The 13286-nt window shown below is 47.7% G+C and overlaps 1 protein-coding gene across 5 annotated transcripts in view; it reads right to left on the bottom strand.

Annotated features, from left to right (window-relative positions):
* Positions 1–3873: 3873 nt before the first annotated feature.
* The window catches only part of SNX1 (sorting nexin 1), a 40695-nt gene continuing 31282 nt past the window's right edge, over positions 3874–13286 (bottom strand). The window contains exons 9-15 of one of the 5 annotated variants that reach the window (XM_073363197.2): positions 10941–11054; positions 10694–10787; positions 9697–9902; positions 6854–6997; positions 5705–5785; positions 4933–5004; positions 3874–4322 (exon numbers count right to left, since the gene is read on the bottom strand). In XM_073363197.2, the coding sequence (XP_073219298.2) occupies positions 4272–4322; positions 4933–5004; positions 5705–5785; positions 6854–6997; positions 9697–9902; positions 10694–10787; positions 10941–11054 (762 nt within the window). In that variant the 3' untranslated portion in view covers positions 3874–4271. Of the gene's footprint in view, positions 4323–4932; positions 5091–5704; positions 5786–6853; positions 7064–8304; positions 8457–9696; positions 9903–10693; positions 10788–10940; positions 11055–13286 lie in introns of those variants that run through there. The other 4 variants (XM_073363198.2, XM_073363199.2, XM_073363200.2 and 1 more) reach the window with 4 other exon arrangements.

Here is a 13286-nt window from a genome sequence, read left to right as displayed (position 1 = left end):
ATGCGAGAGTCATGTACCTTTCCCGGCCATCCCATGTTGATTTTGGTGAAACGTCCCTTGTGATCCACCAGAGCTTGCAGCACTATCGAAAAGTATCCCTTGCGGTTTATGTACTCGCCGGCTTGGTGCTCCGGTGCCAAGATAGGGATATGGGTTCTGTTTATGGCCCCACCACAGTTAAGGAATCCCATTGCAGCAAAGCCATCCACTATGACCTGCACATTTCCCAGGGTCACTACCCTTGATATCAGCAGATCTTTGATTGCGTGGGCTACTTGCATCACAGCAGCTCCCACAGTAGCTTTGCCCACTCCAAATTGATTCCCAACTGACCGGTAGCTGTCTGGCGTTGCAAGCCTCCACAGGGCTATCGCCACTCGCTTCTCAACTGTGAGGGCGGCTCTCATCTTGGTCTTCATGCGCTTCAGGGCAGGGGAAAGTAAGTCACAAAGTTCCATGAAATTGCCCTTACGCATGCAAAAGTTTCACAGCCACTGGGAATCGTCCCAGACCTGCAACACTATGCAGTCCCACCAGTTTGTGCTTGTTTCCCAAGCCCAGAATCGGCGTTCCACCGCATGAACCTGCCCCATTAGCACCATGATGCATGCATTGTCAGGGCCTATGCTTTCAGAGAAATCTGTGTCCATGTCCTGATCACTCTCGTGACTGCGCTGACGTCGCCTCCTCGCCCGGTATCACTCTGCATGGTTCTTGTGCTGCATATACTGCTGGATAATGAGTGTGGTGTTTAATGTGCTCCTAATTGCCAAAGTGTGCTGAGCGGGCTCCATGCTTGCCATGGTATGGCGTCTGCACAGGTAACTCAAAAAAAAAAAAGGCGTGAAACGATTGCTGCTGCTTTCATGGAGGGATGGAGGGAGGGAACGGGGGCCTGATGATATGTACCCAGAACCACCCACGACAATGTTTTAGCCCCATCAGGCATTGGAATCTCAACCCAGAATTCCAATGGGTAGTGGAGACTGCAGGAACTGTGGGATAGCTACCTACAGTGCAACACTCCGGAAGTCAATGCTTGCCTCGGTACTGTGGAAGCACTCTGCCGAGTTAATGCACTTAGAGCATTTTCTGTGCAGGGACATACACTTGAATATATAAAAACAATTTCTAAAAAACCAACTTCTATAAATTTGACCTAATTTTGTAGTGTAGACATACCCTTAGCCATAACTAGTTAGACCTGGAGCACAGCTGATGTTCACTAGGCCCTGTGTGAAGATGGCCCCCCCAAGGAGTGCAGAAATGTATATATATATATAGTACTGCAGCTAAGATTTCTGTAGGGTCAGACACTACTTGGAATGAGGTTATAGGCCTTACCTCTTCTTAGGGACACTACCCCTGCCCCTTCAAAGGGACATGGCTCATTCCCTGCTGAGGAAAAGGAAACAGCTGTTTGCATTCCACTCATGCTTTGTTCAGAGGAGGAGGGGTATCAAGTGTGAGTTGATTAGAGCTGTTAAGACAATGCAGCGCTCTGCAGTCTCATACACAACGCCCTGAACTACCACCATTTGAGCAAACTCTAGGCAAGCTGGCCCTCAAGGTGCAACGCTGAGTGTAAATGCCTGGCTAATTGCCTTCTTACTGCTTAGGATACCAAAACAGCTAAAATTGAACCTGTTAAGCTAAGGGCAGGGGCTAGCCTATGGCTAAAAACTTTTAGCCCATTGGGCCAAGACCTCCAACATGATGGCAGCCCTATTTAAGAGGGAGAAGCTGTGATCAAACCCATTTCTCCTGCACTGACTGTTGCTAGGTAACAGATTCCAAAAGCACATGACAGCAGCATCTAGCAGAACGAACCTGCGTTAAAGGAGTTCACTAGAACATTAATTCCCTACGGAGAGTGGGACACTAAAAGCTGGTGGAGGAATACGTGTAAACAACCTTGCAGCCAAGGCCTTTTGATGCACTGTTCAGATCCTTCTGGTGATCGTTTGCATTCCATAGAAGATCAGGGTTGGAAGGGACCTCAAGAGACCATCTAGTCCAAGCCTCTGCTCAAAGCAGGGCCAAGCCCCAACTAAATCATCCCAGCCAGGGCTTTGTCAAGCCTGACCTTAAAAACTTCTAAGGAAGGAGATTCCACCACCCTCCTAGTGAAAAAGTTTTTCCTAATATCCAACCTAAACCTCCCCCACTGCAACTTGAGACCATTACTCCTTGTCCTGTCCTCTTCTACCACTGAGAACAGTCTAATTCACCATCTTCTTTAGAACCCCCTTTCAGGTAGTTGAAAGCAGCTGTCAAATCTCCCCTCATTCTTCTCTTCCACAGAATGAACAATCCCAGTTCCCTCAACCTCTGCTTAAAAATCATGTGCTCCAGCTCTCTACTCATTTTTGTTGCCCTCGGCTGGACTCTCTCCAATTTTTACACATCCATCTTGTAGTGTGGGGCCCCAAAACTAGACCCAGTATTCCAGATGAGGCCTCACTAATGTTGCATAGAGGGGAATGATTACATCCCTCTATCTTCTGGCAATGCCCCTACTTATACAGCCCAAAATGCTGTTGTCTTGTCCAGAAGGGCGCACTGTTGACTCATATCCAGCTTCTCATCCACTGTAACCCTTAGGTCCTTTTCTGCAGAACTGCTGCTGAGGCACTCGGTCCCTAGTCTGTAGCAGCGCATGGGATTCTTCCGTCCCAAGTGCAGGACTCTGCACTTGTCCTTGTTGAACCTCAGATTTCTTTTGGCCCAATCCTCTAATTTGTCTAGGTCACTCTGTATCCTATCCCTACCCTCCAGCATATCTACCACTCCTCCCAGTTTAGTGTCATCTGCAAGCTTGCTGAGGATGCAATCCATGCCCTCCTCCAGATCATTAAATGAAGATTTGAACAAAACCAGCCCCAGGACCAACCCTTGGGGCACTCTGCTTGATACTGGCTGTCAACTAGACATGGAGCCATTGATCACTACCTGTTGAGCTTGACGATCTAGCCAGGTTCTTTTTTCTGCATAACAGTCTACTTTGATGAATCTTAATATGTAAGACAAGGGTGATCATCAGTGGCAGAAGGCAGAAATGGAATACTAGAAGCCCAGGGGGTCCTGCAGCTCCCTGTGATCCTAAGTCAAAAGTCTTATTTGAGGAAGCTTGTTTCCCCACAACACAGCTCACAAGCAAGAGGCACAGCAGTCTCAGCCTGGGATTTTGTCAAGTGTCCTGTGATATTTGGTGTTTTACAGTGTCAGCTTCTGGAGTCACAACCAGCCAAGTTCCACATTTAAGTGAGAGCAGAGACTCCTGGGGTCAGGCTTTGGTTCTGTACTTGGGAGCTGTACAGGTTCCAGCAAGAAGGCAAGTTGAAACGTTTGGTTTTCAGTCCTGGGGTCCAATTCAGTTTTGAATGCTCAGGGCTGGCAAGACAGAAGGATAATTAATAGGCTCTGCAGGTGCAAGATACAGAACAAAGGCCCATTGCACAATGGAGGGCACAGTGCACACTAAACTTGGGTGGGGAGGAGAAAGCTGATGACTAAGGGGGTTTCCTCTAGGAGTCCTGTCTCACAGACCACTCTCTCCCCCTCCGCCCCCCACGAGTCTGGAGGGTTAGAAGATGGGGGTACTGCCTGACAGTAGGTCCATTACCCCACTGAGCAGTTAAGTCTAACACCTGTCGCTAGCCCAGGGAGGGAGGGTTTGAAGTGATATTCTAACCAAATTTCCACTCCAGAACTTCCAGTGTTTGTTTTAATTGAGAACCTGGTTTCCAGCTTCCCACAATATACTTGAAATAAAAGCCATCCTGTGATAAACTTTAGCTTAGTTTGACAAGATGCTCCACCTCCAGCCATGTGGCACCTATGCTGAAGAAACAAGAATTAGCTTGTTTGCCCTGATTTTTAAATATTTTATTACATAATCTTCATGGCACTGCAGGAGTAACAGAAAGCCATTATTCCCAGGTCCTAGAGCCCAGCCTGAAAAATATACATTTTGTTTATATACACATATCATTAACCCCCTCCCCACATGCACCACATACTGTAGGTCTTGGCTGAAAGCAGGAAATTAGTCTCTCCATTAAGAAAATATATATATATATATATATATATGAAGCTAAATCAAAAATACAGTTAGAAGAGTTATTGTCTGGGCTGCTGCTCATTTTGGGGTTAAATCTCTAACAGCTCTGCAGGATGCATTCAGTTAGGGTCTGTCCGTAAAAGGCGAAGAGGTACAGTGTATAAAAAGGCAAAGTAAGTTCAGGTGTGTTCTGGTTTGCTTGGTCTGGTTATGAGATGGCCTTTGCTTCAGGTAGGAATGCCTCCCAGTACTTCACCAGCTGCAGAGACCACAAGGAGACAAAGACAAACAGTCAGCAAGCAAGCTGCCAGTCATCTGCCAAGACAAGTTCCCAGTTGTAGTCTAGTGCTTTAAAGGAAAAGGCCTGTTCCTTCTACAACACGGGAACAACTATACTGTCTATAGAAGAATTTGTAGATAGTGGTGTAATGGAATCACACTGACCCTTGCTCGTTTTGACTGATCAAGGCAGACCTCCGGCTATATTGATGGCCTGGCTTGTTATTAAGTAGCCATGCTTAACTACTCTATTTCCTGCTGCTTGTACCATCACTATGATACAAGTTTCCAGGTTTAGCTTAGCCTCTGATGGGACATGGTTATCCAAAACAGACACCCCTCATCTCTGCTCAGGAGCATCACCACTTCTCCATACACTCTGGGGCTGGGTAAGTCTCTGGATTGCCAGGGTAGCCAACACTGCATTGTGCATGCACTATATAGGAGTCTTTAGTGGATGTTTTCAGAGCTAGGCTTCACTTTGCCAGGTGTAACCCAATTCACATCCTCCTACATTTGACTGGACTTGTTGCTGATGTCAGGAACAAACCAGCTGAGGGATTTATGAGCTGCTGGTCAGAGATTCTCACCTGCTGCTGTGAGTTTAAGAGTGTCTCAAGGTATTTAGTCACATGATTTCTGAAGTCCTTTGATTTCTCTCTCTGCAAGAGAGGACATTAATTAATTCAGCCTTTCATATCTGCAGTGTGGTTCATCTCCAGCTGGAACAGGCAAGACTCAGGAAGAGCTGCAAAGAGGATTTTGCTTCAAGTTTTCATTTAGGATTCTTAATTTGAGCACCTAGTGGTTATATCAGGCACATTCAATACAACAGATAATAAAGCTGCCATAGGACCAAAATGCAGCTTAAGATCTTGGGTACAGATTAATCGGATTAGAAGCAGCTGGGAAGAGGATAGCACTCCTGTCAGTGGCCTGAAGGGGCTACCTGAAGTTGCCAGCAATAAGCTGCTGGGATATTTGCTATTAGAGTGCACCATTCCACACTGTGTATGTGTGAGTGGACGCCAGGGCAGTGCAGAGACCAGAGCTCTGTGCATGTTACCCCTGGAGGGGCTGGGTGAGGGACGGAGAGAGGAGTGAAACAGAAGTTGATTTTTGTCCAATCAGGCTGGATTGTCCAGTTCTATAGTCCTCACTGAATCCAGGAGACACTATCTGGGAGGAGCACGGAAGGGCTTGGGAGAACTCCCTTCTACCCACCCCACCATTAGACATCTCAGTAGCAGTGGCTAGGGAAGACTGTAATGCCCCTCTGAAGGCAGAAGGGAATGCAAGATGGGAGCGAGTTGCCAGGTTTGGTTATGTGCATGCTGCAGGAAGGACTGGGATCCACTGTACCTCAAACCGTGTCACTTCCTTGCGGACCACAGAAGAAATCCGCTCGAAATCCCTTTCATACTGCGTCACACGAGACTCCCACTGCAAAGAGTTGACAGATCATGTTATTTCCTACATCTCCCAGGGCAGGGCAGACCCCATCTGGATTATAGTCACTTCCTCTTCCAATACATCCACTGCTGAGCTGCTTAGTGCCACCTACAACTCCCAGCAGATAACCTCAAGGGAGATTCCCTGCAGACTCAAACGTCTCCCCTCAGAGGGAACAATCTGGCTCTTGGGCTATTACAGCAGAGCTCCCCAGGATGCACAGCCCCTTTGTCCATCAGGTCCTCTCATTACGACTATACAGCCAGCTGCAGCCCCTGCCCCATGTCCCTCAACTCTTGTTGGATTTTGCCATGCCATCAAGCTGGAGGAAGACAGAGCTAGGTCACTTGCTCTGCATCGGACATGGTGCACTGGAAAGGTCCCTCTATGGGCGGAAAGATCTCCCCCTACAGAGCCTTGCACTGACAGGCCTCTGTTTAAACCAGGCTTGGGTCCTACACAAAGAGGGGCAAAATACTTATTAGCCAGAAACCCATCCCTTCCACTGATGGAATGTCCTATCTCCTAGGCCAGGGATGACCAAAAGTGTACTGACCTTCTGAGCCGTATGAGACAAATCTTCAGAAGTTTGAGAGTTGGGGTGCACCCTGAGACACCATCCCTGCCACCCCGCTGGGCGGAAGCCACTATTCCACTGCAAAGCAGAGGTCCCAAGCTCCCACTCCCACATCTGGTAGGTGGAAAACAGGGAAGGGGGCTCCTCAAGCCACACTTTAACAGTAAAAGCCATGTGTTGCTTGTGAGCCACCGTTTGGTCACCCCGTCCTAGGCTTAGGACATGCAACTCCCCACTGGGGTGGAAGCAGAGCCAGTGTCTGGTCTAGAGAAGTGGCCTGGACCTTTTATTTATAGTTCCTGTGCAGTGCTACTTGGTAACTGGGCTTGTTGGGATGGTGTGCAGAAGGAAAGGGTCATTGCACTGGTTTGGCTGCCAAACCAAGGCAATTGCAGAGCACAATGACACATTAAACCAAGGCCTGCTTGGCAGATGCCCTGGTTTGAGGCAGCTTGCCTCCCACTCCCGCAAAAGTTCCTCACCTCAGAGATCTCCTCTTTGGCCTGCTGTAGCTTGTCAGGTTTGTTGGCCCACAGCAGCCTGGCCTCAGTCTCCCGCTTCTTCTGTAACATGGTCTGCGCATCCTGCCAACGCTGCCAGGTCTTCATGCGCTGGTCAAAGGCACCCTGCCAGTGCCGGAGCAGACAGAACATTAGACCAGCAGTTTGCCCTCACAGCTGCATTCAGTGCATCTGTGTAAGGGGATGGTCACAACATTACAAGAGGTTTGTTATGCAGTCAAGGGGGGGGGGGGGGCTGTATTTGGCAGTGAAAAGCTATTGTGCCAGTCCCCTCCACTGGCCTGCTCCAGCCTCTGCTAGGAGAGCTTCACTGCTCTGTGTCTGATAGGACACTGCCCCCTGGCTCTGGGATGGGCCAGTGCACAGTTTACATTACCTGTGACTGACTGACTTCCAGGAGTCTCATAACAACCTTCCTTCCTGCTCCAGTGACGGTCACCCACCAAGCTATTTTTGAGCTAGTAATCCCAAGAGGATAGTTTGATCTGGGTAATTTACTGTCTCTGCTCTGGAGCTCTCAGGGTGTGTTTCAAGGCAGTAGAGCACCTTTGTCTCTTGACAAGATCTGGAAGACCTTCCCTTTGACGAGAGTCTCTGAATTGAAGACTCTGGCTACATGTTGCAGAATTTCAACAGGTGCAACCTGCTCCTTCAGAGCTCTGGAACTGGAGTTTCAGACTGGAGGAGGAGCCAGCATACTGCATGGTAAGGCCAGAGACTCCTTGTGCTTCAGGAAACCCAAATCTTGCCCCCTTTGGGATTGGAAAATCCAAAGGCCACATCAACTGGTCTGTTAAGGTAGGGAGAGACCAGTGCACATGAATGGCCCAGGACAGGTCATGGATCTGCAGGATGATGCTGCAATGAAGAAAGCTTTTCAGAGTCCCTGTTTCTCCCCTATGTCCCCCGTTAGGAAATTAGAATAATTTTACAAACTGAGCAAGGCAATTGAGCAGGCCTGAGTCTGCTGCATAGCACAAGTCTTGTATAGTGGGAAAAGAGGCTGGGAGAACAAGGTCACTAGATGCTACCTGTTCAACAGATGTCCCCTGTGCTGTTACGAATGCTACCCAGAGAAAGCAAAGTGCTCAAAAGTAGAGATTTGCTCAGACCTTGTAGTGGCCCTTGCTCCCAGAATGCTTAGCACAGCTCCAGAGACTAGGGGCACACGCTCCTTCCAGAATGTGGTTCTTCCATTAGATGTCACAAGTGACCTTTCCAATCATGAGAGGCAGATGCTAATCCCATGCAGCAAGGGCACATGTAAGTGACTGGGACAGGCTATTCCTCCCTGCAGGCTCCTTGCCCCAGTATCTTTATGGCTTCACAGATAAGCTGTCCCAGGACTCAGCCAGCACTTTCAAACCCAAGTGCTTGGAGTTAAATGCTTAATTTTCAAAGGTGCCAAGTACCTGCAGCTCATATTGTTTTCAGTCGGATTTATGGAAATCAGCATTTCAAACTCTGGCCATTCGGGTACTGATCTGTAACATGGGTTAGAAACCTGGGTGTTGACCATATGCTTCAGTGGTATGTTTGGTATCAGGTGATCTGCAAGAGCTGCCTGTGAACAGATAACCCTCACCAACGTCAGTCAGGAGTTTGGGGGGGGGGGGGGGTGAGCATCCATTTCAGAACACAGGAGACAAACTACTTGGGCTTTCGTAAAAGCCCAAGAGCATTTCAGACACTGAAGGATAAAGACAACCTAGGGGGGAAACAAAGGTGTAGAAATCCTGACCTTCCTGCTGGAGATTTCCCCCAGCAAAAAGTCAATACATCGTCCCTACAACACAGTCTGGTTTCTAACATCTTAAACTTCTACAGGAAGTGTCTGAATTCTCAGCTCAGTTTGTGTGTATTTATCCCCCACAATTCCCTCCTAAGTATGCACTATTGCCCCATTTGACAGATGGGACTGCGGCCCAGACACATTAAGTGTCTTGCATAAGGTGTCACAGTATGAGACAGAGCCCGGATTAGGACCCAGGTCTTCCAAGCTCCGGGCGAACACCCTAACCACCAAGCCAGACTTCCTCTCTGGACTCCCAACGCAGTGTACGGCACTGTCAAGGAGAGAGACGGGAAGGAGCAATTTACAACAGTTTGCAAAGATTGGACAAAATGGCATAAGTGGAAGTGAGAAATCTAGAACAGCAGCAAGAAAAGGAAATCTTTAAAATGAGCTGAGCCCCAGATACCACCTGGGCTCCATGTTCTGTGCCAATGGCTAATGAAGCTAATCCCTTTCCTGGGCTCTCAGCTACTCTAGGACTTTGCTCTTTGTACCAATTTGTAATGCATCCTGAGGCTGACTGCATGGGTCAGAGGGGAGAATTCTAGAAGAGCTAAGCTTGGCCCATGAAGAACAATTACCAGGTCAGTGCATTGGGCTCATGCAGCACAAGCTTACAGCAGGCCTGTCCCACCTTGCCCAGCCAAGGGCCATAGTGAATTTTATGGGAGCTACACATGGTTTATATTAACTCAGGGAGAACAGTTTCCTCAGCTGTACTACAAAGCAACAGCACAGACTATAGGTCCTTGTATGAAATGCAGCCAGACCAAGGCTCAGATAGTGCTCTACAGGGCCCAGCATGCAGTGTTGCATCTCGATCCTACATGCTGTTGGCACATAATTCTGGAACCTGTAGTCTGGGCCTGCACCTCCACATTAAGAATGAAGGTGGCCACTTCCTGGCTTGTCCCAACTCCAAGGGCCATGTTCTGGCCAGCCCTGCTCTACTCCTGTGGCAAGATGCCAAAGGTTTGCCTGCAATGGACAGGATGTGAGGATTGCTTACCCTTACAACTGAGAGAAGGCGAACGTAGTCACTCAGGAGCTCAGCCAGGAGGAAGAAGTCATTGCTGGCCTGTTCCTGGTGCAGCTGTTCTATCTTCTCTTCCACCTCAGCCAGTTGGGAGAGTGCCCGAGACAGGGCTGTGTTGTCTTCTGAACTCCCTAGCATGGCCAAACTCTTTGCAAACTGTGCTGTGTTCAGTACTAACTCTAGTGGATGGAATGAGAGGAGTGTAAATACAGCTGACTGCGGAGCACTCAAAGTGAAGCAGTAGCCAATAGTGACAACCCAACTAGAAAGATTAGCCCAGAGTAGGGGGAGAGAAGGCTAAAGGTTGCTTATCTCTGATTTAGTTACCAACACAACTGCCTTCTGACCACCCATGTGGTCAACTGAAAAGAGCCAGTGATCCCACAGCAAGAATCAACTGCCTCTTGGGGCTTTGACGGGGAAGGGCTGGGTGCCTGTAGCTAGTAGCAAGAGTGGAAAAGTTGGCAGAGAAATAAAGTAGGTGGCCAGACACACTAGAGATGCAGATCCCAGGCAGCCACTATGTGTTTTTGTATATTTCTATGTGGAGAGAGAGTGAAATTGCTGCTCCGCACTGCATATAGTTGCCCTTCAGAGAGCTCACAATGAAAAGCAGCAGAATGAACAGCTTCTTAGGAGTCAGAAGCTGGAATTGGAGTTTATTCAATTACTGCAGCAGCCTCTGAATCCAGATCAGGACATTTAACCTTACTGATTCTGCCTCTTCTCTGCTGCACATCATGCCTCCTGACCAGGAGATTTTACAGGCCAGATGTATTCTCCCACCCCTTCCAGCTCTGTTTTCCTACTCACTGCAGACATGGTATTAGCAAAGGTAACTCTAGGAGGTAAGCACCATAATGCAGAGCAGGTGCTAGTGGTGAGCAGATCTCAACCCCCACACAAGGTCAAAGCTCAGCAGTGTCTATAGTTCAAGCTGCGAGTTCTACTGAGACAGAGACCCCATTACCTTTCCTGTGGTTGACTAGTGTTTCTACTGCAGAATGTAGCTTCCGTAGGCGCTGCTCCTCACACTCCACCTCCTGAAGTTTCTCCTCAAACCACTGAAATGGACAAATCCACAACTGAGGCGAGTTCACACATTCTCATGGCATGAACGAGGACTGAATGAACGGTTGCAAGGTTACATTTGGGTCTTAGCCAACCCGTTTTCCCTCTTCGAGGCTGCCCAAGGAGAAATGTCACTGACTACTTACGATGTCTGATTCATTCATCTTGATGGTCATTTTGCTAACAGCATCAGTGGCTTTGTTGAACATCTTTAGTATACCTGCTCCACTCAGTGTCTGGGTGCCTACTGCTCGGGGCAGCTGTAGAGAGATCAAAAAGCCTTTGGTTGTTTGCTATAGTGGCTGAACTCCTGGTTACTTTGATCACAGTACCACATGGACACTAGATTGACTGGCTCCATGATAATCATTGCAATGACTGATAGGGAACTGAGTCAGTGCACTTCAGGAGACTAGTTCTGGATAAGGCTAGTTAAATGACAGTGCCTGCAATTTAGAGGTATGAATTTGCACTTGCTAGTATGTTTTCTGGTTATATAGCTTTCTGTAGTTCAAGCTGCTTCCCAAGTCACTCAGAATTTAAACGCTCTGGACTGGATCTCCAAGAACCAGGAGGCATATGTGGGGCCTCAGGGCAATGTTTGAAGATTTACTGTCTGCACAGTGCCAGAAGCAAGAGCTTTGCTATCTTAGAACAGTCTAAATCCCCTGGCATGTTGCAGAGTGTCATTAGGAAACCCTGCTATGACTGGCATGCTCATTTGAAACTCAGACTTAGTATTTTAATGGAGATCAAATTTCAGCTAACTGCATGCTGATTGACCAGGTTACCTCTGTCAATCCCACCCTCAGAAGCGAGCTCATGACTCAGAGTCTGGCAGATGTTGTATGCAGTATTGGCCGCAGGATATTTGAGACACAAGGTGGATGAGGGAGTATCTTTTACTGGACCAACTTCTGTTGGCAAGAGAGCAGCTTTTCAGCTACACAGAGCTCTCCTTCAGGTCTGGAAAACCAGCTCAAAGTCTGGCACAGATAGTCTTACCAAGGGGACTGACTATACATGCAGTCGTGTACAGCTGAGAAGGTGGTTCTACAATGAATAATTCTACTTCCATGAGTGGAATCATTGTTTAATTTTAAAAAGTTTATTCCCATTGGCCCTACAGCACCAAAACAGCCAATATGGAGCCAGATTTTATTGCTCATGCATCATTTACTATATCAGTTGGTTACACTTGTGCACCCTCCTTCATAAAGTGTGAGTGCACAATCACTTGATCTGACAAGAAGAGAACACAGACTCAAATACCAGGGCAAGTTTGCTGGGATGCACAGAGGTTTAGCTGTGAATTGAGCACGATACAGGAATAAGCGTGGAGCCCCAGAGTAACACTGAGTCACTTTAACTAGAAAAGAACTTTAAAGACTTATGATCCAAGAGACAGTGCAGTAAAGCAGAGTGAGTCACAGTCCCCCATCCACCCCAGATTTCTTTTGAGCATTTCATAGTTTGAGACTAGTGAGTCTGTTGATTTGACTTTGGCCAACACTGGGCAGCCAGCTGCAGCTCAAGCACCTGGACAGCTTGGATGTCATGCCTGCACGTTTTCAAAGACCAAGGACTACCCTACCATCTTATGAAAGCATCCCCTTTTCCCAATAACTTGAAACTAGCCACCCTAAGGTCTCTGGAGCGCATTCAGAGATCAGCCACTGAATGAGACTCTGCATGACTTGAGCAAGGTCAGCCAGTGGAAGCAAGACACAGGTGTCTGGTCTCCTAAGTCCTAGATGTGTGATTTCACCACATGATTAGGCATTTATCCCCACTTTATTTTTGTAAAAGTTAAAAGAATTTGATTCTTGTAATTCCTATGTGTTGAGAAGACCTCTTATAATCTATGCAAAATAAGTGAAAAGGCAAAAAAGTGTAGATAGCTTTGACACTCAAGTGAAAGATGTAGAATGTTACACGCTAATGGCGAAAGTTACTTAAACTAATTCCTGAAGTGTGCAGTTTCATTTGAATCCTCTTAAGACATGTAGGTAGACAACCTCAATACACTTCCAGAACACCTGCAGCTGTATTTATGCATTCTCTATGGCCTTGGCTACACTTTCACATTATACCGCAAAAAAGCTGCCCAGAGCGCTCTAACTCACTCCCTGTCCACACTGGCAAGGCACATAACTCCGTGGTTAGAGTGCTGCTGGTACTCCACCTCCCTGAGAGGGATAAGGTTTGCTGCGTATTGGGTGAGACCTATAGTGTCAGTGTGAACCAGGAGTTAGGTTACAGTGCTCTGATTGCCCTCCAGAAACATCCCATAATCCCATTAACTGAAGCTGCCTCTTGTCTTTGTTGTAAACTCTGGCAGGAATGCAGAAATAGCCCTTTCAAAGCGCCAGCTGCTTATCAGCTCAGAGAAAAAAACCAAACAGCTAATATTTGCTTTGAGTGAGAGAGGTGGGGGAGGCAGGGGGTTCTGTACTTACAAGACAGCATGCTGACACTCAGCACCCCAAAAC

The sequence above is a fragment of the Lepidochelys kempii genome, chromosome 10 (assembly GCF_965140285.1).
Source record: "Lepidochelys kempii isolate rLepKem1 chromosome 10, rLepKem1.hap1, whole genome shotgun sequence".
NCBI lineage: Eukaryota > Metazoa > Chordata > Testudines > Cheloniidae > Lepidochelys > Lepidochelys kempii.
This window is presented reverse-complemented; position numbering and strand designations above follow the sequence as displayed.